The 19,451-nt window shown below is 34.3% G+C and overlaps 5 protein-coding genes and 1 non-coding gene across 6 annotated transcripts; 1 reads left to right on the top strand and 5 right to left on the bottom strand.

Moving 5' to 3' along the window:
- The first annotated feature begins 220 nt into the window (after positions 1 to 220).
- On the top strand, positions 221 to 2,106 carry LOC139100085 (uncharacterized). The gene is made up of 3 exons (XM_070652678.1): positions 221 to 405; positions 473 to 709; positions 1,219 to 2,106. The coding sequence occupies exons 1-3, from the start codon at positions 334 to 336 to the stop codon at positions 1,651 to 1,653; spliced, it is 744 nt and encodes a 247-aa protein (XP_070508779.1). The 5' UTR covers positions 221 to 333; the 3' UTR covers positions 1,654 to 2,106.
- A 266-nt stretch (positions 2,107 to 2,372) lies between these two features.
- TRNAK-UUU (transfer RNA lysine (anticodon UUU)) lies at positions 2,373 to 2,445 on the bottom strand. Its single transcript has one exon. It is a non-coding gene; the product is annotated as a tRNA-Lys (tRNA).
- Positions 2,446 to 9,914: 7,469 nt separating this feature from the next.
- On the bottom strand, positions 9,915 to 11,516 carry LOC139100151 (brachyurin-like). The gene is made up of 3 exons (XM_070652756.1): positions 11,486 to 11,516; positions 10,913 to 11,070; positions 9,915 to 10,725 (listed from the first exon to the last, which is right to left on the bottom strand). Exons 2-3 carry the CDS (start codon positions 11,058 to 11,060, stop codon positions 9,974 to 9,976), a joined length of 900 nt encoding a protein of 299 aa, XP_070508857.1. The 5' UTR covers positions 11,061 to 11,070; positions 11,486 to 11,516; the 3' UTR covers positions 9,915 to 9,973.
- Positions 11,517 to 12,059: 543 nt separating this feature from the next.
- LOC139100144 (collagenase-like) lies at positions 12,060 to 13,137 on the bottom strand. Its single transcript, XM_070652747.1, has one exon. It carries the CDS (start codon positions 13,128 to 13,130, stop codon positions 12,153 to 12,155), a length of 978 nt encoding a protein of 325 aa, XP_070508848.1. The 5' UTR covers positions 13,131 to 13,137; the 3' UTR covers positions 12,060 to 12,152.
- A 598-nt stretch (positions 13,138 to 13,735) lies between these two features.
- Positions 13,736 to 15,350, bottom strand: LOC139100202 (brachyurin-like). Its single transcript, XM_070652808.1, has 4 exons — positions 15,067 to 15,350; positions 14,566 to 14,854; positions 14,340 to 14,501; positions 13,736 to 14,005 (listed from the first exon to the last, which is right to left on the bottom strand). The coding sequence occupies exons 1-4, from the start codon at positions 15,337 to 15,339 to the stop codon at positions 13,764 to 13,766; spliced, it is 966 nt and encodes a 321-aa protein (XP_070508909.1). The 5' UTR covers positions 15,340 to 15,350; the 3' UTR covers positions 13,736 to 13,763.
- Positions 15,351 to 15,598: 248 nt separating this feature from the next.
- On the bottom strand, positions 15,599 to 16,663 carry LOC139100354 (cilia- and flagella-associated protein 276). The gene is made up of 3 exons (XM_070652972.1): positions 16,431 to 16,663; positions 15,975 to 16,165; positions 15,599 to 15,737 (listed from the first exon to the last, which is right to left on the bottom strand). The coding sequence occupies exons 1-3, from the start codon at positions 16,658 to 16,660 to the stop codon at positions 15,619 to 15,621; spliced, it is 540 nt and encodes a 179-aa protein (XP_070509073.1). The 5' UTR covers positions 16,661 to 16,663; the 3' UTR covers positions 15,599 to 15,618.
- Positions 16,664 to 19,451: the final 2,788 nt, after the last annotated feature.

Genomic DNA, 19,451 nt, shown 5'->3' with positions numbered 1-19,451 from the left:
ATGTTAAAGCCTCTTTTTTCATCTTTATGAATTTTTACTCTTGAATCCCACCATACCTAAAATAGTACCCCAAAAAATCCAAATTTCATCAAAATCATATTCAAATTTATTTAAGAATTAAATTGGACGTTGAAAAAAAATTTCAAAAAATTTACATCATCACATCATTCGGCTCGATACTCTCCATAGCTTCCTACCCCTCGCTCATCAACTTCTTATTATTGTTTTTGTCACTCTTCAAAAATATCTCATAAGAATTACTTAATATTTTTTTTATTATTTTTATATTTGAATTTTTAAGTTTTTTTGAGTATTTAAAGTTGAATTGTGATTATGTTGACAAAAATACGCGATGGCATTGACGCGATGGTCAAGAAAATTGAGGAAAATAACCGAATGACGGAGGTATGAATAATATTTACAAAATTATCTCATCCAAATACAATAATATTGTTGATCTTCTCTTTTTTAGTTCGGCTTTTACAGTGTTAGTGCTGGTTTATTGATTTATGCTTGTTATCGTAAACGACCGCTTAAAAAATTCGTTAAAGCATCCGATATTCCGAGACATTTTATTACCGACAAGATTGTACAGAGAGGTATTGTGACTAAAATTCAGCCAACGCAGAACAGTGGACCGATATTGATGGTCAATCATCGACCACCAATTGGATTGCCTTTTAGATCCGATCAATCGCTTCCTATTAAGGTTTGTAGGGGTTTTAGGGATTTCTGGTTTGATGAGCAATTGGGTATTTAGGTCTAGATTGATGCTAGGTGTCACCTGGGTGTCTTAATTAGGTACCAAGTGGGTGTCTAGACTCAAATGCTACCTTGGTCACTGAATTCAAGTGTCAGGTCGGTGTCTAGACTCAAATGCAACCTTGGTCACTGAATTCAGGTGCCAGGTCGATGTCTAGACTCAAATGCTACTTTGGTCACTGAATTCAGGTGCCAGGTCGATGTCTAGACTCAAATGCTACCTTGGTCACTGAAATCAGGTGCCAGGTCGATGTCTAGACTCAAATGCTACTTTGGTCACTGAATTCAGGTGCCAGGTCGATGTCTAGACTCAAATGCTACCTTGGTCACTGAATTCAGGTGTCAGGTCGCTGTCTAGACTAAAATGCTACCTTGGTGACTAAATTCAGGTGTCAGGTCGATGCCTAGCCTCTCTAATCATTTAACTAATCTCAAAATCCTCTCAACAATTTCTAGATTTCCGGCATCAACATCGGCAACCTCGGCTACGGCTGGCTCGAAACAGTTGTCAAGGACAAAGAAGTCACGTTCATCCCATTCACAAATACCGGCAATAATGTTGAAGCACAAGTGTTTTTAATCGATGATCCACTCAAGAATCCAATCGATGTTGGTAAAGCACTAACGTCCATTGGATTCGCCCAAACGACAACAATACCACAAAAAAAGGATCAATATGCACAGAAATATTTCAAGCAATTACAGTCAAATGAAAGTACAGCTAAATTCTTCCATAAAGGTCAATGGTCAAACTTGCCAGAAAAATTCAGTTGGATGAGGAAGGGATGTGAAGGAATTCTGTTTACATTGATGCCGCATCATATGAGAGTTCCGGTTCTTGTTCGTAAGGTTGAAATTAAGGAAAAGAAGGGAAAGAAGACTGTTAAGTAAAATTTGAAAGATTGAGAGAAATTATGGAGGTTTTGGTGGGGAAAATGCAATGGGAATGGATGGTGGGGAGCTCATGGGGAAGTGCCATTATGGATTTGTCCAGAAGTCCTGACAACTTTACATGAAAAATTGAAATTTTGATACTAAAATGTGATTAAAAATCACTTGGAAGGATTACAACAATGTCCTAAGTCCCTCTAAGCATGGGGACCACAAGCACCCCTAACAGGGGTACCTTAATACCCCCCTGAACCGATCAACCCCTAAATTAAAGTCAATTTGACCCAAAACTCTCCAAAATCATTGCATTTTTCTACCTAAAAATTCTAAATTTTCTAAACTAAAATATTGATTGTTGACATTTATTTTTGTGCATTATAACATGAAATGACATTATAACAGAGCAATGTTTATACTAGTTTTATAAATAAAAGGATATAAAATCTATTAAAATTTTTTTTTTTAAATTTTTAATTTTTTAACTGAATTTTTTTGAAATTTTAGTTCAATTTTTGACATTTTTCGACTTCTTATTTGAATTTAAAATTGAAGATATTTAAGATTCCAAGGGACATGGTGCTTACTTCCTCCGCTTGTCATACAGATCAACTGACCACGACCTCCATGAAGAACTTGCAACTATTTTGAACACATTAAGTCCAAAAAAATCTCAAAAAAAGTTCCAAAAAATTAAAAATTCATCCAAAAAAAAAGGCGACCGCCCGAGCAGGGACTTGAACCCTGGACCGTTGGATTAAAAGTCCAACGCTCTACCAACTGAGCTACCCGGGCAGATGACGTGATCGTGGCAAAAATCGAAACTCTAATTTTTGGCAAATTTTATTTCGAAATTTTAAATAAAAATTGATAAAATTTTGATAATTTTAAATTATTTGTTAATTAAAATGTGACATTAATGTGTCAATGAGTCATGCAAAATATTCACAATGTTCCGAAATATGGAGGGAAAAAAATGAAACGATGTTGAAAATAGTGATCATGTTGAAGCACATGTGATGAAAAGTAAACAAGTTTTTTTGTTGAATTTCAAATGTTTGAGGAAGGAAAAATTAGAAAAAAAATAAAGAATTTTAAGAATTTATTTAAATAAAAATTAAAAAATGAAAATAAAATTTTCAATTTTGAAACTTTTTATTTTGCTTTGTAGATATTAAATTTAAAAAAATCTGAAAAAAAGTAAAAAAAATAAAGTTTTTAAAAATTCAAACAATTTTCAACATTTTTTAAAATTTAAATTTAGCTTATTGAGAATAAATTTCACAAAATGTCACACAAACCTGAAAAAGAAATTAAATTTTAAATTATTTTTATAAATAATTTCATAGTTCATTAAATAATTCATAGTTAAAATTTGATAAAGAATTTTTATTTTAATTAAAATATACGAATAAGTATTTAAATTTCTGATCTTTGTGAAAATAAAAAAAACATTTAATATTTCATTTATTAATTTTAAAAACTTGAATCTTTAATTTTAATTATTAACTATAATTTTTTGGAAACTTTTATAAATTTCTAATTTTTTTTAAATTCCTTTACTTTTAAACTTTTTAAATGTTTAAAGTCTTTTAAGTCTTTGAAATTTTTTAAATTCATTAAATTTTTCAAATTATTTGAATTTTTATAATTTTAGAATTTTTTTATATTTTTCAAATATTTTGAATTTTTCAAATTTTCTTAAAGTTTATTAATTTTTAAATTTTTGAAATTTGTTTATATTTTTAAACTTATTGAAAATGTCAACAATTTTTAAAAGTTAACAAACTTTTTTTTAAAGTTTTCTTACTAAATTAAGTATATTTTGTACCTTTTTAATTTTATTTAACTGACACTTTTGAATTCAATTTTTATATTTAACTTTCTCAATCTTTTAAATTTCAAATTTTAAATTTAAAACCATTTTAAAAAATTTCAATAAAACTGAAATTCACAATTTTAAAATTTTAATTTCTCAACTTTTCAATCAAACTAACTTTCGGATTAATTTTAACATTTTCCGGTTCCTCATCATCCTCCATCGATTCCTTCACCGTTTCATATTCTTCATAACTTTCCTTAACAAAAAATCCATATTCTCTGAATTCATTCAACAATTTATAATATTCAACAGCACTAGCCTCAAATTGATTCATAATTGGCATCACAAAATCCGTAAAATTTGATTTTCCATCCACAAAATCCACCAAATACACAACTTCAATTATATCCTCAAATGCCTTCCTTGCTGGCTGCTTAAATTCAGCTTTAACAAACTTATTCTCACGATCAAATGCATCCTCAATCTCATCAGCAATCAAGTCAATTATCCGTCCAACAAATGTCGTATTATTAATCAAGTCCACCGGAAATTTGATAAAAATTGAGGCATAAAAGACTTTTTCCTTAAATTTTTCAGTTCCACTCACAAATTTCATCGGAACTTCAAGTCCATTTTTATTTAAATGAAATCGTCTCGAAACTTGACGAAATTCTTCAGCTTGTGCTGCATCAATGGTCTGTGGACGTGCTGCATCAACAGCAACATAGACACCGGCACCAATAAACAGCATCACAACCATCACGAAGATTAAAGTTGTTGGTGACATTTTATGGCCCTTTGACTCTTTTGATGATTTATACTCAACTTCCACTTTCATTTGACTTTATTTTTGTATTATGGCTTAATGATGCTTGCTCCTTGACTTTTGGCAAGTGAATGAATAGTTTTTGACTGTACGAAACTATAAAGTTTCTCAATTAATAACAAATACAATTGAAAGTTTCACTCTTTTGTTTATGGATGTGACTGTAAATGTGACTTTGTTTTGTAGTAAGGCAGTAAGGAGTCGAATTACAAGAATTATTGCCGGTTGCTAGTTGATGTGGTGTGGCTGTATGGCTGAATGAAATGAATTTCAATGAACTTTATTGGGTCGGGATTGAAATTAATTTGAAGGTTATGATACATGACACATGGCATATGACACATTGACACATAACACATGATACCATGACACATGACACCACATATTACAAGAAACATGACACAATGACACAATGACTCCATGACACCATGACACCATGGCACAATGGCACAATGACACAGTGACGACATATGACAACATGACACAATGACACATGACACAATGACTCATGATTCAATGACAATATGACACAATGACTCCATGGCAACATGACATCATGACACAATAACTCATGACTCAATGACAACATGACACAATGACACAAAGATACAAAGACTCATGACACAATGGCACAATGACGCAGTGACGACACATGAAAACATGACACAGTGACACAATGACACATTAATCAATTCCACATCCTTGACTTCAAAACATCACTTACAATTACCAAACAACTTCAATTCCATTCATTGATTAATGAATGAACAAAAAATGTCCAAAAAAATTGCTGACAATTTAAGAAATTTAATTCAAAAAGTTCTCACTTTGCGCGTGTGAGGAAAACTGAGAAAGTTGAAACTTCCTTGCCGAAATGGTATAAAGAGAGCTGAACAATTATTGTTGCATAATTGAAATATGAGATTAGTATTTAGTAGAATCATGAGCGTATGTGCAGTTTAACATTATAGTAGTAGATATTACAATTTGTGAGGATGTTTGTTGATGTCAGCAATTAAGTTCTGGTTCGGCTGAAATTTTGTCGAAAACATGAAATTATATGTAATAAAATGAAGGAGTTTAGATTCGACACGTGTGTTTTTTGGATAGTAGTTTTGCTAAATTTAGGGGCTGTTCACTTTTTACGTAAGGTAGAATAATGGCTTTTGACCCACCATGCCCACACCCTCACTTGATACCCTTTCTTATCTTTGTAGCAGAGATATCTATGAAAATTTGTAACAATTAAACAATGAGCCTCGATTTAGGAGCGTTAAGTAATAAGTGACCAGTCCCTTAGAGCTCAGTGACCCCTTTTGCCACCCCTTACCCTCCCCTCCATACTCTCAACCCCCTATACCTTTGCAAAAATCAAAAATTTTGATCCATTCTACGTTTTTTGCGTCATGTAATGACTGAGGGACCCAATAGGATTAAGTCACACATCCCCTTACCCCACTCATCATCCTTCATTCCATAACAATCAAACTATCGATTCCTTTAATAAAATCATCAAAAATCTCAATCATTTATTCACTGGATCATTCAATTTTGAATTGAACTTAAAAAATGATTACAAATATGACATAAATTGCAATAACTTGACTCTGAATCTTTAATCCTTGAGATTTGTTCTCCATCACATAATTTTCATTGGTAGGCACTGTCTCGACAGCTTCATTCTGATATGTGTCAACATTCTCGACTATGGAAAACTCTCCTTGATGATTTAAGCTTGGTAAGATGATTTCATTTGTGGGCATTAAAGCTTTACAATCATTCTTTTCATCACAATCCGTTGTCTCTATGATGTTCTTCCACATTGGATCATTTGGGTCAAATTTCTTGTAAACATTTTCAGTTTCATCTGTTTCAAGTTTTTCATTGTCATCATCTACTTGTTTCATAATTTCAGGTGTCTCATCGTCTTCAACAATTTCAGTTTCTGATTTCTCGTCTTGTGACTCTAGTGAGGTGTAATCTACAATTATTGAGAAGATTGATGAGATTAATACATCAAGGATCTTAATATTCTGGTTATATCGACCCGAATAGCACAAGTCCGTTAATAGATGCAAATTCCTGACTCTGCCTTTCAAACCGAACCTGTCACTAAATCAGAGTCACACCAGTCTATGGTTGGATATTTGATCGATTAATCGGTTTGTGCTATTCGGGTTAAGGATATCATTTCCAATCACCCTTAGAGGCAAAGAGCATGCTTATATAGTTTAAAAAGGCCTATTTGCCTGTCAATGTCCTGTTAGGGATATTAAAATGTACTGAGTCCAGGCATTACTCCCAACACACACACCATTCAGTCCCGGAATTAACAACCAAAATTATTCTCTAATTTCCTTACCAAAATCCTCGTAATCCACCAATTCATCATCTAATTCATATATTTTCATATCAAAATTTGAGTCAATAATAATTTTGCAATTATTGCACTCAAAAAATTGAGAAAATTGACTGATTTTCAAAACAACGCCTTGAATTGTAATAACAGGTTCGTTGTCATTTTGAGTCATTTCAGTGCTGTCCTTTGGTGAAATTGTAACATAGTTTTCTTGAGATTCTTCAGTTTTGTCGGAGTTTGTTACATTTTTTGATGAAACTGGATGATTTGAGTTATTGGATTCGTTGTTTTGTGGCACATCTACATGAAAATTGATTGTTGAAGTGCTGTGCTGAGTTTCTAAAAATAAATTGAAAAATTAATTATTTTGATATTGTTAACAATGGGCAATTAAAGCTGGATTTGGGTCTGAATCCTCAGTCCCTCATTCCTCAGTCCTCAGTCCTCAGTCCATTAGTCCCTAAGTCCCTTAGTCCCTTAGTCCCTTAGTCCCTTAGTCCCTTAGTCCCTTAGTCCCTTAGTCCCTTAGTCCCTTAGTCCCTTAGTCCCTTAGTCCCTTAGTCCCTTAGTCCCTTAGTCCCTCAGTCCTTGGTCCCTTGGTCCTGAATATTTACCTAAAAATTCACTCTGATCATCCACAAACTCAGCATAATCATCACTCCAAAAACTCTTCAGCTTCTCCCTATCAATTCCAATAGAATTATCAAATATAAATCCATCACGATCCACAAAATATTCGTCATCATTAACATCTCTTTCGTGTGCCTTAAAAAGCTCTTTCGATTTAAAATTTTCAAATATTTTATCAAAAGTATTTCCACTTTGAAGCTGCACATTCTCAATGTCAATATCGAATCCAATTGGTTGAAATCGAAAATTGACAATAAGCGCATTTGGAATGGCTATAAAATGCTGTCCAATTTTCTCAAAACTGTCAATAATTTCATCAACTTTACATTTTATTTTTGAATTTAATGCCAGTGGATTTGCAGCATAAAGCTTCTCGGAATATTCAGCAAAATCATGAAGCAATTTTTGATAATTTTTTGACTCTCGATCGGACAGGTTTTTGGGGTCGATCCATGGAAATTGAATTTCGGCAACTATATAGAAACTGAATTCCTCATCCTTGAATGGAACGACATGCTTGATGTAAATGTCTCTGGTTTGATGGTCTGTTGTGTCGTCATTTTTGACGTCATCGTAAATTTCCTCAAATTGATCTTGAAGGATTCTTGCTTGATGGGTTTGAGGAAGTTGAGCTAAAATGGGAGGGAAAATTGTTGAATAATTTGAATGTTAAGATGAGGAATTGATTGATTTTTGGTATTTTTGGAGATTTTTGACCATTTTGGCTACACCTCGAGCTACTTACTCAATAACTCACTCTAGTCGTGTTTACCATAAGTTGCATTCTTTGTACCAGAGTTGGCAGGACTTTGAAATCCGGGTTCCAAAAGCCCAAAAAGTCTGGACTCCACTTTTGGAGTCCTGCCAACTCTACTTTGTACAAGATGAAATGGTCGGCTCTAAGTCTGACCATCCTTACTCTGAATCTAGGGCAGCTACCATTCAGACAAGGTACATTTGAAAGACACCCCGAGTTACATACCAAGTGATCAGTCACCCATCATTAATATTGAATTCATATAAACATTTTATGAACTTACTTGTAGAATGTTCCTCATTTTGAGGTTCGAATTCGATGTTAATGCTTATTTTGAATGTTTCCTTATCTTCATAATTTGATTTGTCATTATTTGAAGCATCAGACTCAAAGTAATCTACAATTAAAGAATATTAATGACCTTACTCGAATAGCACATATCGCTTAATTGATTAATAATATTGCATCAATCCGACGTGACTCGGGCGTGGTGCTGGATTCGAATAAATGTGATGATACCGGAATCGAATTCAAACTCACCATAATAAACCTCAGACGAGACACTTTCCTCTTGAAAATACACAAAAAATTGTCTAATTTGGAATTTTTTCATCATAATTCTTATTGTCTCATCGCAATCCTGTTCCAAGTACATTGAGACCATAAGCAGCGTGGACCTACACTTGAATAATGTTCTGATTTCCGTAAATTGTTCAGGCTTTTGTGGATTATTGAACATATTAACGTCAACTGATTCCAACATCAATTCAATCGGACGATTTTTAACATTTTTAAATAAAGCATCAATGTAGGAACTGAATGCTGTCTGAAAAGTTTGAATTTCCTGTGACAAAAAGTCAAAATTTTCATCATTGGACTTCCATTTCCATTCAATAAAGAACTTAATCCACATCATTTGATCACAATCGTCATTAATTTTAGTCTGTATTGAAAAATTGTAAATTTCGTCATTAAGCTGATCGCCGTCATGCAACAAGACATGATTCCTCTCCTGTGGCACACAAAATCCACTCACAAATGCTAAAAAAGTCACGAAATTTAGTAAAATTTTAACAATATTCATCGCTTATCGACTTGCAGACACTGACTGACTCAAATTGCATCACATTTTGCTACTCGAATGACTTTTTTTTTTGGAGGGAATTGAAAGGAAATTGAAGACGGCGAATTTGTGCTGATTTTTGTGATATTTAATCTGAAAGTTTGTATTTGTCCATGAATATTGAGGAATTTACTGACATACTTTGTGGATATTTTTGGTATTAGGTGAGTTGTGAGGTATGCAGAGTAGTATTGATCAATGGTGGGCAACTTGTGTGCTGTGGTACACTAGATTGGAGCCAAAATGATGAAAGGTTGCCCATCACTGGCATAAATCCTCGGGGAACATGAGGGTAGGCAAGTTCGTGTATAAATCTTGACGGATACTGAGGATGTTCATTGATTTTGTGGATAGAGATGGATAAGGAGGTTATAAGATTGGGATTTTGGGGTAGGGAGAGAGGGGTGGGGTAACATCCCACCTGAGTACCCCCTTGAAGATCAAAATTCAATCAAATATCACTAATTATTGATTTTAGACACCAAATTAGGCCATGTGTCACATTTGATCTGCTACAGTCAGTCATGGACATAGCCTGGATATGGGTGGGGCCAGGGGGTTTTGATCTCTCACTTGGATAGACCCTTGGAATGTCTAAATTCAATCAACAATCAGCAACTAATGATTTAAGATACCTAAATAGGCTGCATACTACAATTAACCTACTACAGTCAATCAAGAACATGCCCTGGATGAGAGGTGAGGGTGTCAGGTTCAAATCCCCTAAAATTCCAATAAAACCAACTCTTTACTAATCCTTAAGACTTTATTTAACCTCTTCAAAATCCAAATCACAACATTCCCCTTCACAATTCCTCCTTTACCCCACTTGCTGGACATGTATGACATACACAGTCACATACACAAGTGTCATCAGTTGGAGGTCCATTTGGTGGATTTTGTACATTATAATTAATCCAGTCAACAAATTCTGTGACTCTTGTAAAGACAGCTGGATGTCCCAATGTGCAGCCAATAGCAGCTCTGAATGATCCAATTCCAATAATTGTTCTGATTCCTTCAATTTCTACAGTAAGTCCACTTCCTTCATCACCAGCGCATGTTGATCCTGTTGCTGTGCCTGTACATAATTTTGATTCTGTGATAACATTACCGAATGTTTGAGCACAGACTTCATTTGTAATTACTGGCATGTCCACATATTTTAAGTCCATTGAAATTTCAGCACCGACATCGTCGGATGTAACACCAAAGCCTGTTGCTGTTGCAGTTTGACCGACAAAATTGTCATTAATATTTTGAGGTAAATCAACAGTTCCAACATATGGATGATCAAGCCATTCAGGCTTAGCATTCTCAAGATATATCATAGCTATGTCATTTGACAGCACTGACGGCGGATTGTAGTCTTCGTGGATTATGACATGATCAGCTTTATCTACAGCTACAATGTGCTGAATTGGACCTTCTTCTCTATTGACTAAACCTAAATAGACTTGGATGTTGTCAAAGCGTAGGACACATTGAGCAGCTGTAAGTACCCAGTTGTAGCGGATTAAGGATCCAGCACATACGTAGAGATGTGAGTCATGGTAAACTGAAAAGGAAATTGAGAATTTTGAATTGTGAATTTGATGATACGGAAGGCATATGATGTAGAAATGACAGAAAATACAGCCACAGGTCAGCATGACTCTGGCCTTAGTTTGGTCATGCAGACAAGGAACCGAATTTTCCGCCATTTTTACTCAATGTGCTTTCAAGTAAGTTTATCAAGGCATTACTTTGCAGATGTGCATGATGAGGAAAAATTCCTAAATCAGGATATCCACCTCCAAAAATGAATTGATCGTCAGTTAATCCAGGATGAATCAGTCCAATGTTGATAATCAATGTTGATAAGAAAAGTGATTTTAGACTTAAAATTGACATTTTTATGGATCTGAAATGAGAATTTTGTATAGGATATGAGGCTATGCAGTCTCAGTGTCTCAGTGTCTCAGTGTCTTCTCAGTGTCTCAGTGTCACAGTGTCACAGTGTCTCAGTGTCGCAGTGTCTCAGTGTCTCAGTGTCGCAGTGTCGCAGTGTCTCAGTGTCTCAATGTCGCAGTGTCGCAGTGTCTCAGTGTCTCAGTGTCGCAGTGTCGCAGTGTCTCAGTGTCTCAGTGTCTCAGTGTCTCAGTGTCTCAGTGTCTCAATGTCTCAATGTCTCAGTGTCTCAGTGTCTCAGTGTCTCAGTGTCTCAGTGTCTCAGTGTCTCAGTGTCTCAGTGTCTCAGTGTCGCAGTGACTTAGTGTCGCAGTGTCTCAGTGTCTCAGTGTCTAAAGTAAGTCCTAAATTCGTCAAATTTTGCCTACCTTCCTCTCAGTCCGATCTCACAATTAACACTGATTTGATCAAAATTTACTTTATCTTTAAATTATTTTGATATAAATCATACATTGCCCTAAAAAAGCTTTTAAAGTCATTATGTGCTTATAACGATAAGATTGAAAATTGACGAAATTAAGTGAATAGAACGTTCGATATCGGATCGGATACAACTGATGTAAATTGGTTTTTTTGATATGATGATAAGGAAGCATGATTTTATAGTAAATTACTTAATGGAGAGTTGGTGGACAATGTGTTGGTCAGGTTCTGATGTTTTCAGGTGGAATAGATGAAGCTGATGGAGTGGATGTAGTGCGCAGAGATTGAGCGGCGCAAAGATAGAGCAGCGCAGAGATTGAGCGGCAAAGAGAAGGAGCAGCGCAGAGATGGAGCGGCGCAGAGATTGAGCGGCGCAGAGATGGAGCGGCGCAGAGATGGAGCGGCGCAGAGATTGAGCGGCGCAGAGATGGAGCGGCGCAGAACTGGAGCGGCGTAGAGATGGAAGGAAGGGAAGTGGGTGGGTATGGAATAGTCTAAGGATATTTCAAGTTCAAACACTTTCTTTGAGTTTTGCAAAATTTTAATACAAACTTTATTATTTTTCACTAAATTACATGCATTTGCAGCCCTCAAAATTCACTTTATATCTCCTCAATTTTTCCAGAAGTAATTGACTTTTGGTTTAGATTTTGTTGGTTCTATTGGAGCAGGAGCTGGACAAGTGATGCAATTACAAACACAATTACATCTTCGATCATCAGGTGGTGTTGTTGTTTCTGGATAATCTGTGGTTGTTGTGTCAGTTCCAGGTGCGTCTTCAATTTCATTTAAAATCCAGTCGAGATACTTTGGAACACTTGTAAATATTGCTGGAATTTCTTGTTGACAATTTAAAAGTGCCGTACTTCCGATACCGACAAGAACTATGTTATTATCATGAACGGATACCAATGGAGCACCTTCATCACCAATACATGTTGATTTACCTCCAGTAGTGTTTGTGCAAATATTATATTCAGTAACAACTTCAGGTGCGTGACGTTGGATGCACTGATCGAGATCCATGACAGTCATATCTACTAGTTGAAGGGTCATTGACTGAATAGCATCAGGTCCATCACTATAAAAGCCAAATCCACTTGCAATTCCCAATTGTCCTTCTGGGATTAAATTGGCATCCGTAAGTAGTGGAACAGTCGAAATAAGTCGAAGGTTTTGTTCATCAGTTATGTCCAGTATGCTTTCGTCTGATTCCTCTAAATAAATCAGTCCAATATCATTTGTGTGTGATCCTCTTTCAGGATTTTCATCATAATTTTCATGCACAATAATATGCTCTCGATTTCTAACCCAAAAGATTGCAGGCTCAGCACCATCAAGTCTATTAATAACACCAAGCCTAACAATGACGTCTCTAGCATTATACAGACATTGACCAGCTGTAAGTACCCAATTGTATTTGATTAAGGCACCGCCGCATAATCGTCTAAAGCTTCCATTTGATGGTTCAACCTTGACATGCCATGACACTGAACCAGGTTCAGCATCCCATCCACCAGCAATTCTTCTACATTCCACAAATGAAATAATTAAAATTATTGAAAAAAGGAATAAAATTTTTTGCTTCATTTTATGTCCACTGACTTTAATAAACTAATTTTCAGTACAAAAATGTGTTATATTTTGGGTATTATATGGCCATAAATGTTAGATTTGATGATAAGATAAAGTTAAGGAACAAGTTTAACTAGGATTTTGTACAAATATGACTAACTGACGTTAGTGAGACTGTTTTTAGAAATTCAATCATAATTTCAAAATTGGGGGGATTAAGGGGTAGTGATTTAGATGGCGTTGTAAATTATGGATGTAGGTCGGGATAGGGAGGATGTTGAGTCATTATTTGTGGAGCTGTAATTAGCTTATTATTAGACTAGTTGCTGTGGATCTTTTGATTTGAACAATTTTAAACCAAAGACGACGGTGGTCGGATGGGCTGGGCACCCCGCCTAATCCTCACTCTCTGGCTATATCCCAGGTTGGTCCTGAAACTGAAAATCTCAAGCGTAATCAATTTCTACATCCAAAAACCCAGGCATAATTGAAGAATTACTTTCAAAATTGAAAAATTCTGAATATTGGTTTGACCCTCTCCCCCGTCTTGCCTACCCTCCATCCTGCTATGAGCATATCCTTCCCACAAACCATGACAAAATCTTCAAACACATTCAATATTTTCTTTCAAATTTTATTCAAAATTTTTTACAATTCAAGCTTTCTAGAATCAACAGCCGGACATGTGTGGCACACACAGTCACAAACACATTCTTCAACATCTTCAGGTTCCTGACTTGTTTTTTCGTCAATCCAATCTAAATATTTAGTAACTCTTGTGAAAACTGCTGGTGCACCGACGGTACATCCATGAAAGTATCTTAAACTTCCAACTCCAATAATGAAGTCTTGATGATTTGAGCTGATTGATAATGGGGCGCCGAAATCACCTAGATGGGATAGAGATAGAAGATTGGATTTAAATAATTGACATAAGGGATGTAATGAGCATAAATTGGACATGATATTGCTCAAAAAAGATGTATCGTTAGGGATTGCTTGACAAAATGTTGTTTTTGGACATAAAGATGGACCAAAATAAGCCTTCGCGTAGCCTTTTAGCCGAATCAACACTTTTGCCAGACTCATGCTATCCTGAGACATAATTTGTCCTCTTTTCTTCGCCGTGTGGCTTCCCGGCTTCCAACTTCTTTGAGCAGCTCGAGGCAAGCTACACTAAAGCAGATAACTCGATCAGCATGCCTTAAAATACAATTTCCTTACCATGACAAGTTGATCGTCCACCATGTGTATTTGTGCACAGCTTATTCTCCGTAATCACATCCACATAAGTTTCATTACATTCAGCATTACTCATAACAAACATTTCAACATAATTCAAGTATTGAGATGAATGAGTTGGTGGATCATCTGTGGCTCCAAATCCTGTTGACAGTCACAAATTAGAAAAAAATCAATTTAGTCAGCAATTAAAATCACTTCATCTTACCTGCAGCATTTGCTGGAAATCCAACAAAATCAATATCAGCATAGTCAACTGGCAAATGAATCACATTAATATTCGGAATATCCAACAAGAAGTCACCGCCATTTTGCATGAATACAAGTCCAATATTGTCAGCAAATGGATCCTCGTAGTTCATTATGTCATATCCTTCATGGACTATAAAATGATCATAATTTGTGACATGTGTCATCCATGGAACATCAAAACTCAAACGATCGATGACTCCAAGGTATAGAAGAGCTGATGAGGCACATACGATGCAGGTTCCTGACTGGATGAGGATAGGATTTAGTGTTTGGTCGGTTGATTGATCCAATGCTCGAGATCAGGCTGGTTTGACTCTATTTTGATGCTGGAATTAAGCTGAATAAGTCAGAGCCACGCCAGCCTGGTTCCAGATTCTGGATCAATCAACGGATTAGTCCTATTCAGGGCTTCAAGTGACCCTGCATGTCCAGAATATAGTCCAAAAATAATACAAACCGTCAACACCCATTTAGGATTGATCAATCCACCGCTGCATATTTTCAGACCCAAATCATCATGCAGAGCCATATGGACATGCCATGGAAATTGTCCATGTTCAGCAGGTAAGCCGCCAGCAATCCTGGAATCTCTGCCTTCATTTGAATCTGAATTGCTGTTGCTGTTAAAAATTGCAGGTTGCATGAGACATGCCGGTGGCTTTTGACGTCCGTACGCGGTTGAAATCAAGGAAATAATGAAAATTGAGATAATTTGCATCTTTATCGACATGCTGTCGTGTCTACCTTTAATAATTGACTGAATTTTTTTGTATTTTCGGACTAAAAAAATTCCGGAGTGATTTTTATCATTGTACGTACATTTGATAAGGTAATCCTGAAAATACCGCAAAAGAAGCTTATATCCAGTTATCAATTAAGTAATTTGTGGTAATAAGGAAGGAAGAGATTTATGATGAAATAATTTTAAAAATGTTTATTTTTGGTGTAATTGGATCGAAAATATTGTTTATTTATTTTAATCATTAAGGCTGCATGTCTACAGTCAAAATTAATAATTATAGAAGTTGCCATCGACATTTTGACGACTGAAGCCATGATTCGTAATCTGAGAATGTGGACCAGAATTGATGAGTTTGACGCTGTGAGTTGAAAGACGTTCGGTGATGCCTGGAATAAAATTGGGAAATTAGACTCGACCTAGACTCGACCTAGACTCGACTGGAGCTCAACTGGAGCTCGAGCAAGACTCGACCTAGACTTGACCTAGACTCGACCTAGACTCGACCTAGACTCAACCTAGACTCGACCTAGACTCGACCTAGACTCAACCTAGACTCGACCTAGACTCGACCTAGACTCGACCTAGACTCGACCTAGACTCGAGCTGGACTTGACGCCACATACCTCCTTTTATCAGTGGATGACTCAAGTAAACTGGTGGCTTGATGTTGACATCTCGTGTGTTTTTGAGTCTTCTGAATGTCATTTTGTCCACTGTTTCTGGCTGCTTAAATACTTCCTGCTTTTTAAGGAACAAATCATTTGAATGATCATATTCGCTGGCTAAAATTATGTCAAGTGAGTCTTTTGGTGATCTGGAATTGGAAAATAATAATTGAATTGGTATGAAGCTATGACTCTGGCATGGATAAGGGGAAGTGTTTGGACCAGGACTAGTGTGAGTCTGGTCGGTGACATGATTTCACTCAATCTAGACTCAAATAGGCCTTTCGGACTTGAGTTGACTAGACTAGACTTAAATTGACTTGATTTTACTTGACTTGACTATTTTAAGTCAAATTTTGCACTTCCAATTGCCATAATTTGCCATAAAATCAACATAAGACCTTCACATCCTACCTGACATTCAGAAAATTAGCATGTCGCCTTGCAGAGCTTAATGTATTGTGATAATACAGCCTGAAATGTGGATCCAAACTTTCATACCAAGCCTTTCCATTTCGGATCAATTCTTCCTCTTTTTTATGATTCTGTATTGATGGTGGACGGTCAAGTCCACGGTCCTTGTAAAAGCCTTCGTCATTAATGAATGGCTCGAAATTCTCGTTTCGGATTCTTTTGATGGACATCGTTATTGTGTGACTCATTTTGGATGGGATTTAGGGTTTAAATGGCGAGATTTCAATGATTTCTGGAACTGATTTAGGTCCTGGATAGGCAAAAATACTCAAAAATTCACAAATCACCTCCGCACTCTTGGAATTCTTCTAGAAACTACAGCAAAACATCCGAAAATGTTTTCACTTGAATATAATTTGGTTGTCAAGTTCATTTATCGATTAAACCCTCAAATATGAATTTGTAAACGCATGAAACGAAAAAAGTTCATTAAAAGTCAAGTGCAAAAATATAAAAAAGGGGAAAATTTGTGTTTTTTCACCACTGAGAATTTGAATATTGACTTTACTTCCATTTTTAGATTTTAGGTGAATTTTTTCAATTTTTTCAATTTTTTCAATTTTTTCAATTTTTTCAATTTTTTCAATTTTTTCAATTTTTTCAATTTTTTCAATTTTTTCAATTTTTTCAATTTTTTCAATTTTTTCAATTTTTTCAATTTTTTCAATTTTTTCAATTTTTTCAATTTTTTCAATTTTTTCAATTTTTTCAATTTTTTCAATTTTTTCAATTTTTTCAATTTTTTCAATTTTTTCAATTTTTTCAATTTTTTCAATTTTTTCAATTTTTTCAATTTTTTCAATTTTTTCAATTTTTTCAATTTTTTCAATTTTTTCAATTTTTTCAATTTTTTCAATTTTTTCAATTTTTCCAATTTTTTCTAATAATTTCACACAAATTTGTCATACCTGTAAACAATCACGTCGACCCCAGACACAACAATTTCAATTCTCTAATATCAAAAAAACAACATTTAAAAATTCCACAAACTTTGTCAATATTTCCTCGAAATTTCCTTACATAACGAAAGTTCAAGCACATCAGCTCCGTTCACTAGCAACTCAAATTACAACAAAATAAACAAAAAGTGTTACAAACTGAAACCGGGTAGAAATTTGATGCATTTGTTAAAAAATTTAATGACTGAGGAAATTGTTGCTGTAGTAGAAAGGAAGAAGCATTAATAAAAATATAGTTGACGGCATGGATGGTCGACTCGCATGTGAGGTGATTAATTGCGAAAGTTGGGAAAATTGTTTAATTTGTAATTTGTGTCGAAATTGTTTAAAATTTGAATTTTGAATTAAATATTTGAATTTTTTAAAATTTCTGAAAATTGAAAAAATTAAAAATTTAAAATTTTAAAAATTATAAAAAAACTCATTTATTTTTTATCAATTAATTTTATTAGAATTAAGTTTTATTTAGAATTTTTTAATTTTTAAAATATAAATTTGAATTAAAAATTTCAAAAATTCAATTGAAATTTAAAAATTTAAATGTGAATTAAAAATATGAATTTGATTTTTAAAACTTTATATGAATCTTAAAATTAAAAACATTTTTTAAATTTTGGAATTTAAAATTTTCATTTCAATTTTTAAAAATAAAATTTTTTAATAAATCTTTAAGTTTCTTGAAATTTTTTAAATTTGAATTCCAAATTTTGAAAAATCTTTAAAAATTCAATTCAATTTTTAAATTTCAATAAAAACTTTATCTCCACGCTTTCGCACCACCACAATGACTTCATCGTCTTTAGTGTCATCAACCTTACTAGTTTGTGGATGATTCTCACTTGCTGCAACTACCAAGTCATCAATTTCACTTAAATTTGTAACTTCACATTCAATATTGTGAGTAGCACTTCCACCACATGACTGCGAACTTGACAAAAGTGATCGTTTCTTGACATTTTCAATACATTTGTTATTATTTTCAAAAATATAAACTGAAGTTGATCCACGATTGAATTTGTCACTTGGTTTGCATTCATCTGATGATGTGGATTCGAGTGGAAGTTCTGCTGATGTTTCGGATTCTTGTGAAAATAGATTTGAAGGTTTTGAGGATGTTTCTGGTGTTGGAAGGCAGAATTCTACAAAAAAAAAGGATTTAAAAATTGAATTTAGATTTCAAATTTAAATTTAGATTTCAATTTCAAATTTAGATTTCAAATTCAAATTTAGATTTCAAATTTAAGTTTTGATTTCAAATTCAAATTTAGATTTTAAATTAAAATTTACATTTCAAATTTAAATTTAGATTTCAAATTTAAGTTTTGATTTCAAATTTGAATTTGAATTCAAAACCTCAAATTTAAAAATTTTAAATTAAAATTTTTTTAAATTTCAATTCCTCAAAATACTCACGACTGTCACATTCAACATGATTATCAAATTTACTCAATTCCTCATTTTTAATTGCCTTAAATTTAAATCCATCCCGAATTATTTCAAATTCATAAAATTTGTTGTACAACAGCATCCAATTCTCAAGTTTCTCATACATAGTCTGTCCAGTGACATTCTCAGAAGACTCAGCTACTAATGTGACATAAAGGTAGTCAGTCGTGGAACTTGGAAGGACATTTTTAAGCATAAAACTTCCTCGTTGGATTGAATTTTCCTTATTAAGTTGATTGTCAAAAAAGCTGATCAAGTCCGTGTCGATTAATTTTGACAATTCAGTGAACTTTTTGGATCTGGAATCGACGAAGTCATCATTCCAGTCATGCTTGATTGTCAGGTGGATTTCGAAGAGATTTCCAGTGTAAATTGCTTTTGTCTCAGCTGAGGTTAGTTCTGTTGACATTGGAACTTCCAAGGATTGCTGAATTGAGACATTTTCTGTGGAATTTGCTTTAATTTCTTCAACTTTGTCAGAATCTTCATTGACAAATTCATTAAGAACATCTCGAATATTCATTGTTGTTGTTGCTGGTTGCTCGTCGGACAGACC

The sequence above is a fragment of the Chironomus tepperi genome, unplaced genomic scaffold, assembly GCF_022539635.2.
Source record: "Chironomus tepperi strain 1889 unplaced genomic scaffold, CSIRO-AGI_Ctep_v1 contig_58, whole genome shotgun sequence".
Classification (NCBI taxonomy): domain Eukaryota; kingdom Metazoa; phylum Arthropoda; class Insecta; order Diptera; family Chironomidae; genus Chironomus; species Chironomus tepperi.
Note: the sequence above shows the minus strand (reverse complement) of the source record. Positions and strands in the feature narration are given on the sequence as shown.

Excerpts from the sequence above, each read along its gene's own strand:
- LOC139100151 (XM_070652756.1), bottom strand. The coding sequence starts at position 11,060 with ATGTCAATTTTAAGTCTAAAATCACTTTTCTTATCAACATTGATTATC. Across the intron at positions 10,726-10,912 it reads TCATCATGCACATCTGCAAA|TTTACCATGACTCACATCTC; the intron begins GTAATGCCTTGA and ends TTTCCTTTTCAG.
- LOC139100085 (XM_070652678.1), top strand. The coding sequence starts at position 334 with ATGTTGACAAAAATACGCGATGGCATTGACGCGATGGTCAAGAAAATT. Across the intron at positions 406-472 it reads AAAATAACCGAATGACGGAG|TTCGGCTTTTACAGTGTTAG; the intron begins GTATGAATAATA and ends TCTCTTTTTTAG. Across the intron at positions 710-1,218 it reads ATCAATCGCTTCCTATTAAG|ATTTCCGGCATCAACATCGG; the intron begins GTTTGTAGGGGT and ends AACAATTTCTAG.
- LOC139100202 (XM_070652808.1), bottom strand. The coding sequence starts at position 15,339 with ATGTCGATAAAGATGCAAATTATCTCAATTTTCATTATTTCCTTGATT. Across the intron at positions 14,855-15,066 it reads ATCCTAAATGGGTGTTGACG|TCAGGAACCTGCATCGTATG; the intron begins GTTTGTATTATT and ends ATCCTCATCCAG. Across the intron at positions 14,502-14,565 it reads ATTTCCAGCAAATGCTGCAG|GATTTGGAGCCACAGATGAT; the intron begins GTAAGATGAAGT and ends GACTGTCAACAG.
- LOC139100354 (XM_070652972.1), bottom strand. The coding sequence starts at position 16,660 with ATGTCCATCAAAAGAATCCGAAACGAGAATTTCGAGCCATTCATTAAT. Across the intron at positions 16,166-16,430 it reads GCTAATTTTCTGAATGTCAG|ATCACCAAAAGACTCACTTG; the intron begins GTAGGATGTGAA and ends TTCCAATTCCAG. Across the intron at positions 15,738-15,974 it reads TCATCCACTGATAAAAGGAG|GCATCACCGAACGTCTTTCA; the intron begins GTATGTGGCGTC and ends ATTTTATTCCAG.
- LOC139100144 (XM_070652747.1), bottom strand. The coding sequence starts at position 13,130 with ATGAAGCAAAAAATTTTATTCCTTTTTTCAATAATTTTAATTATTTCA.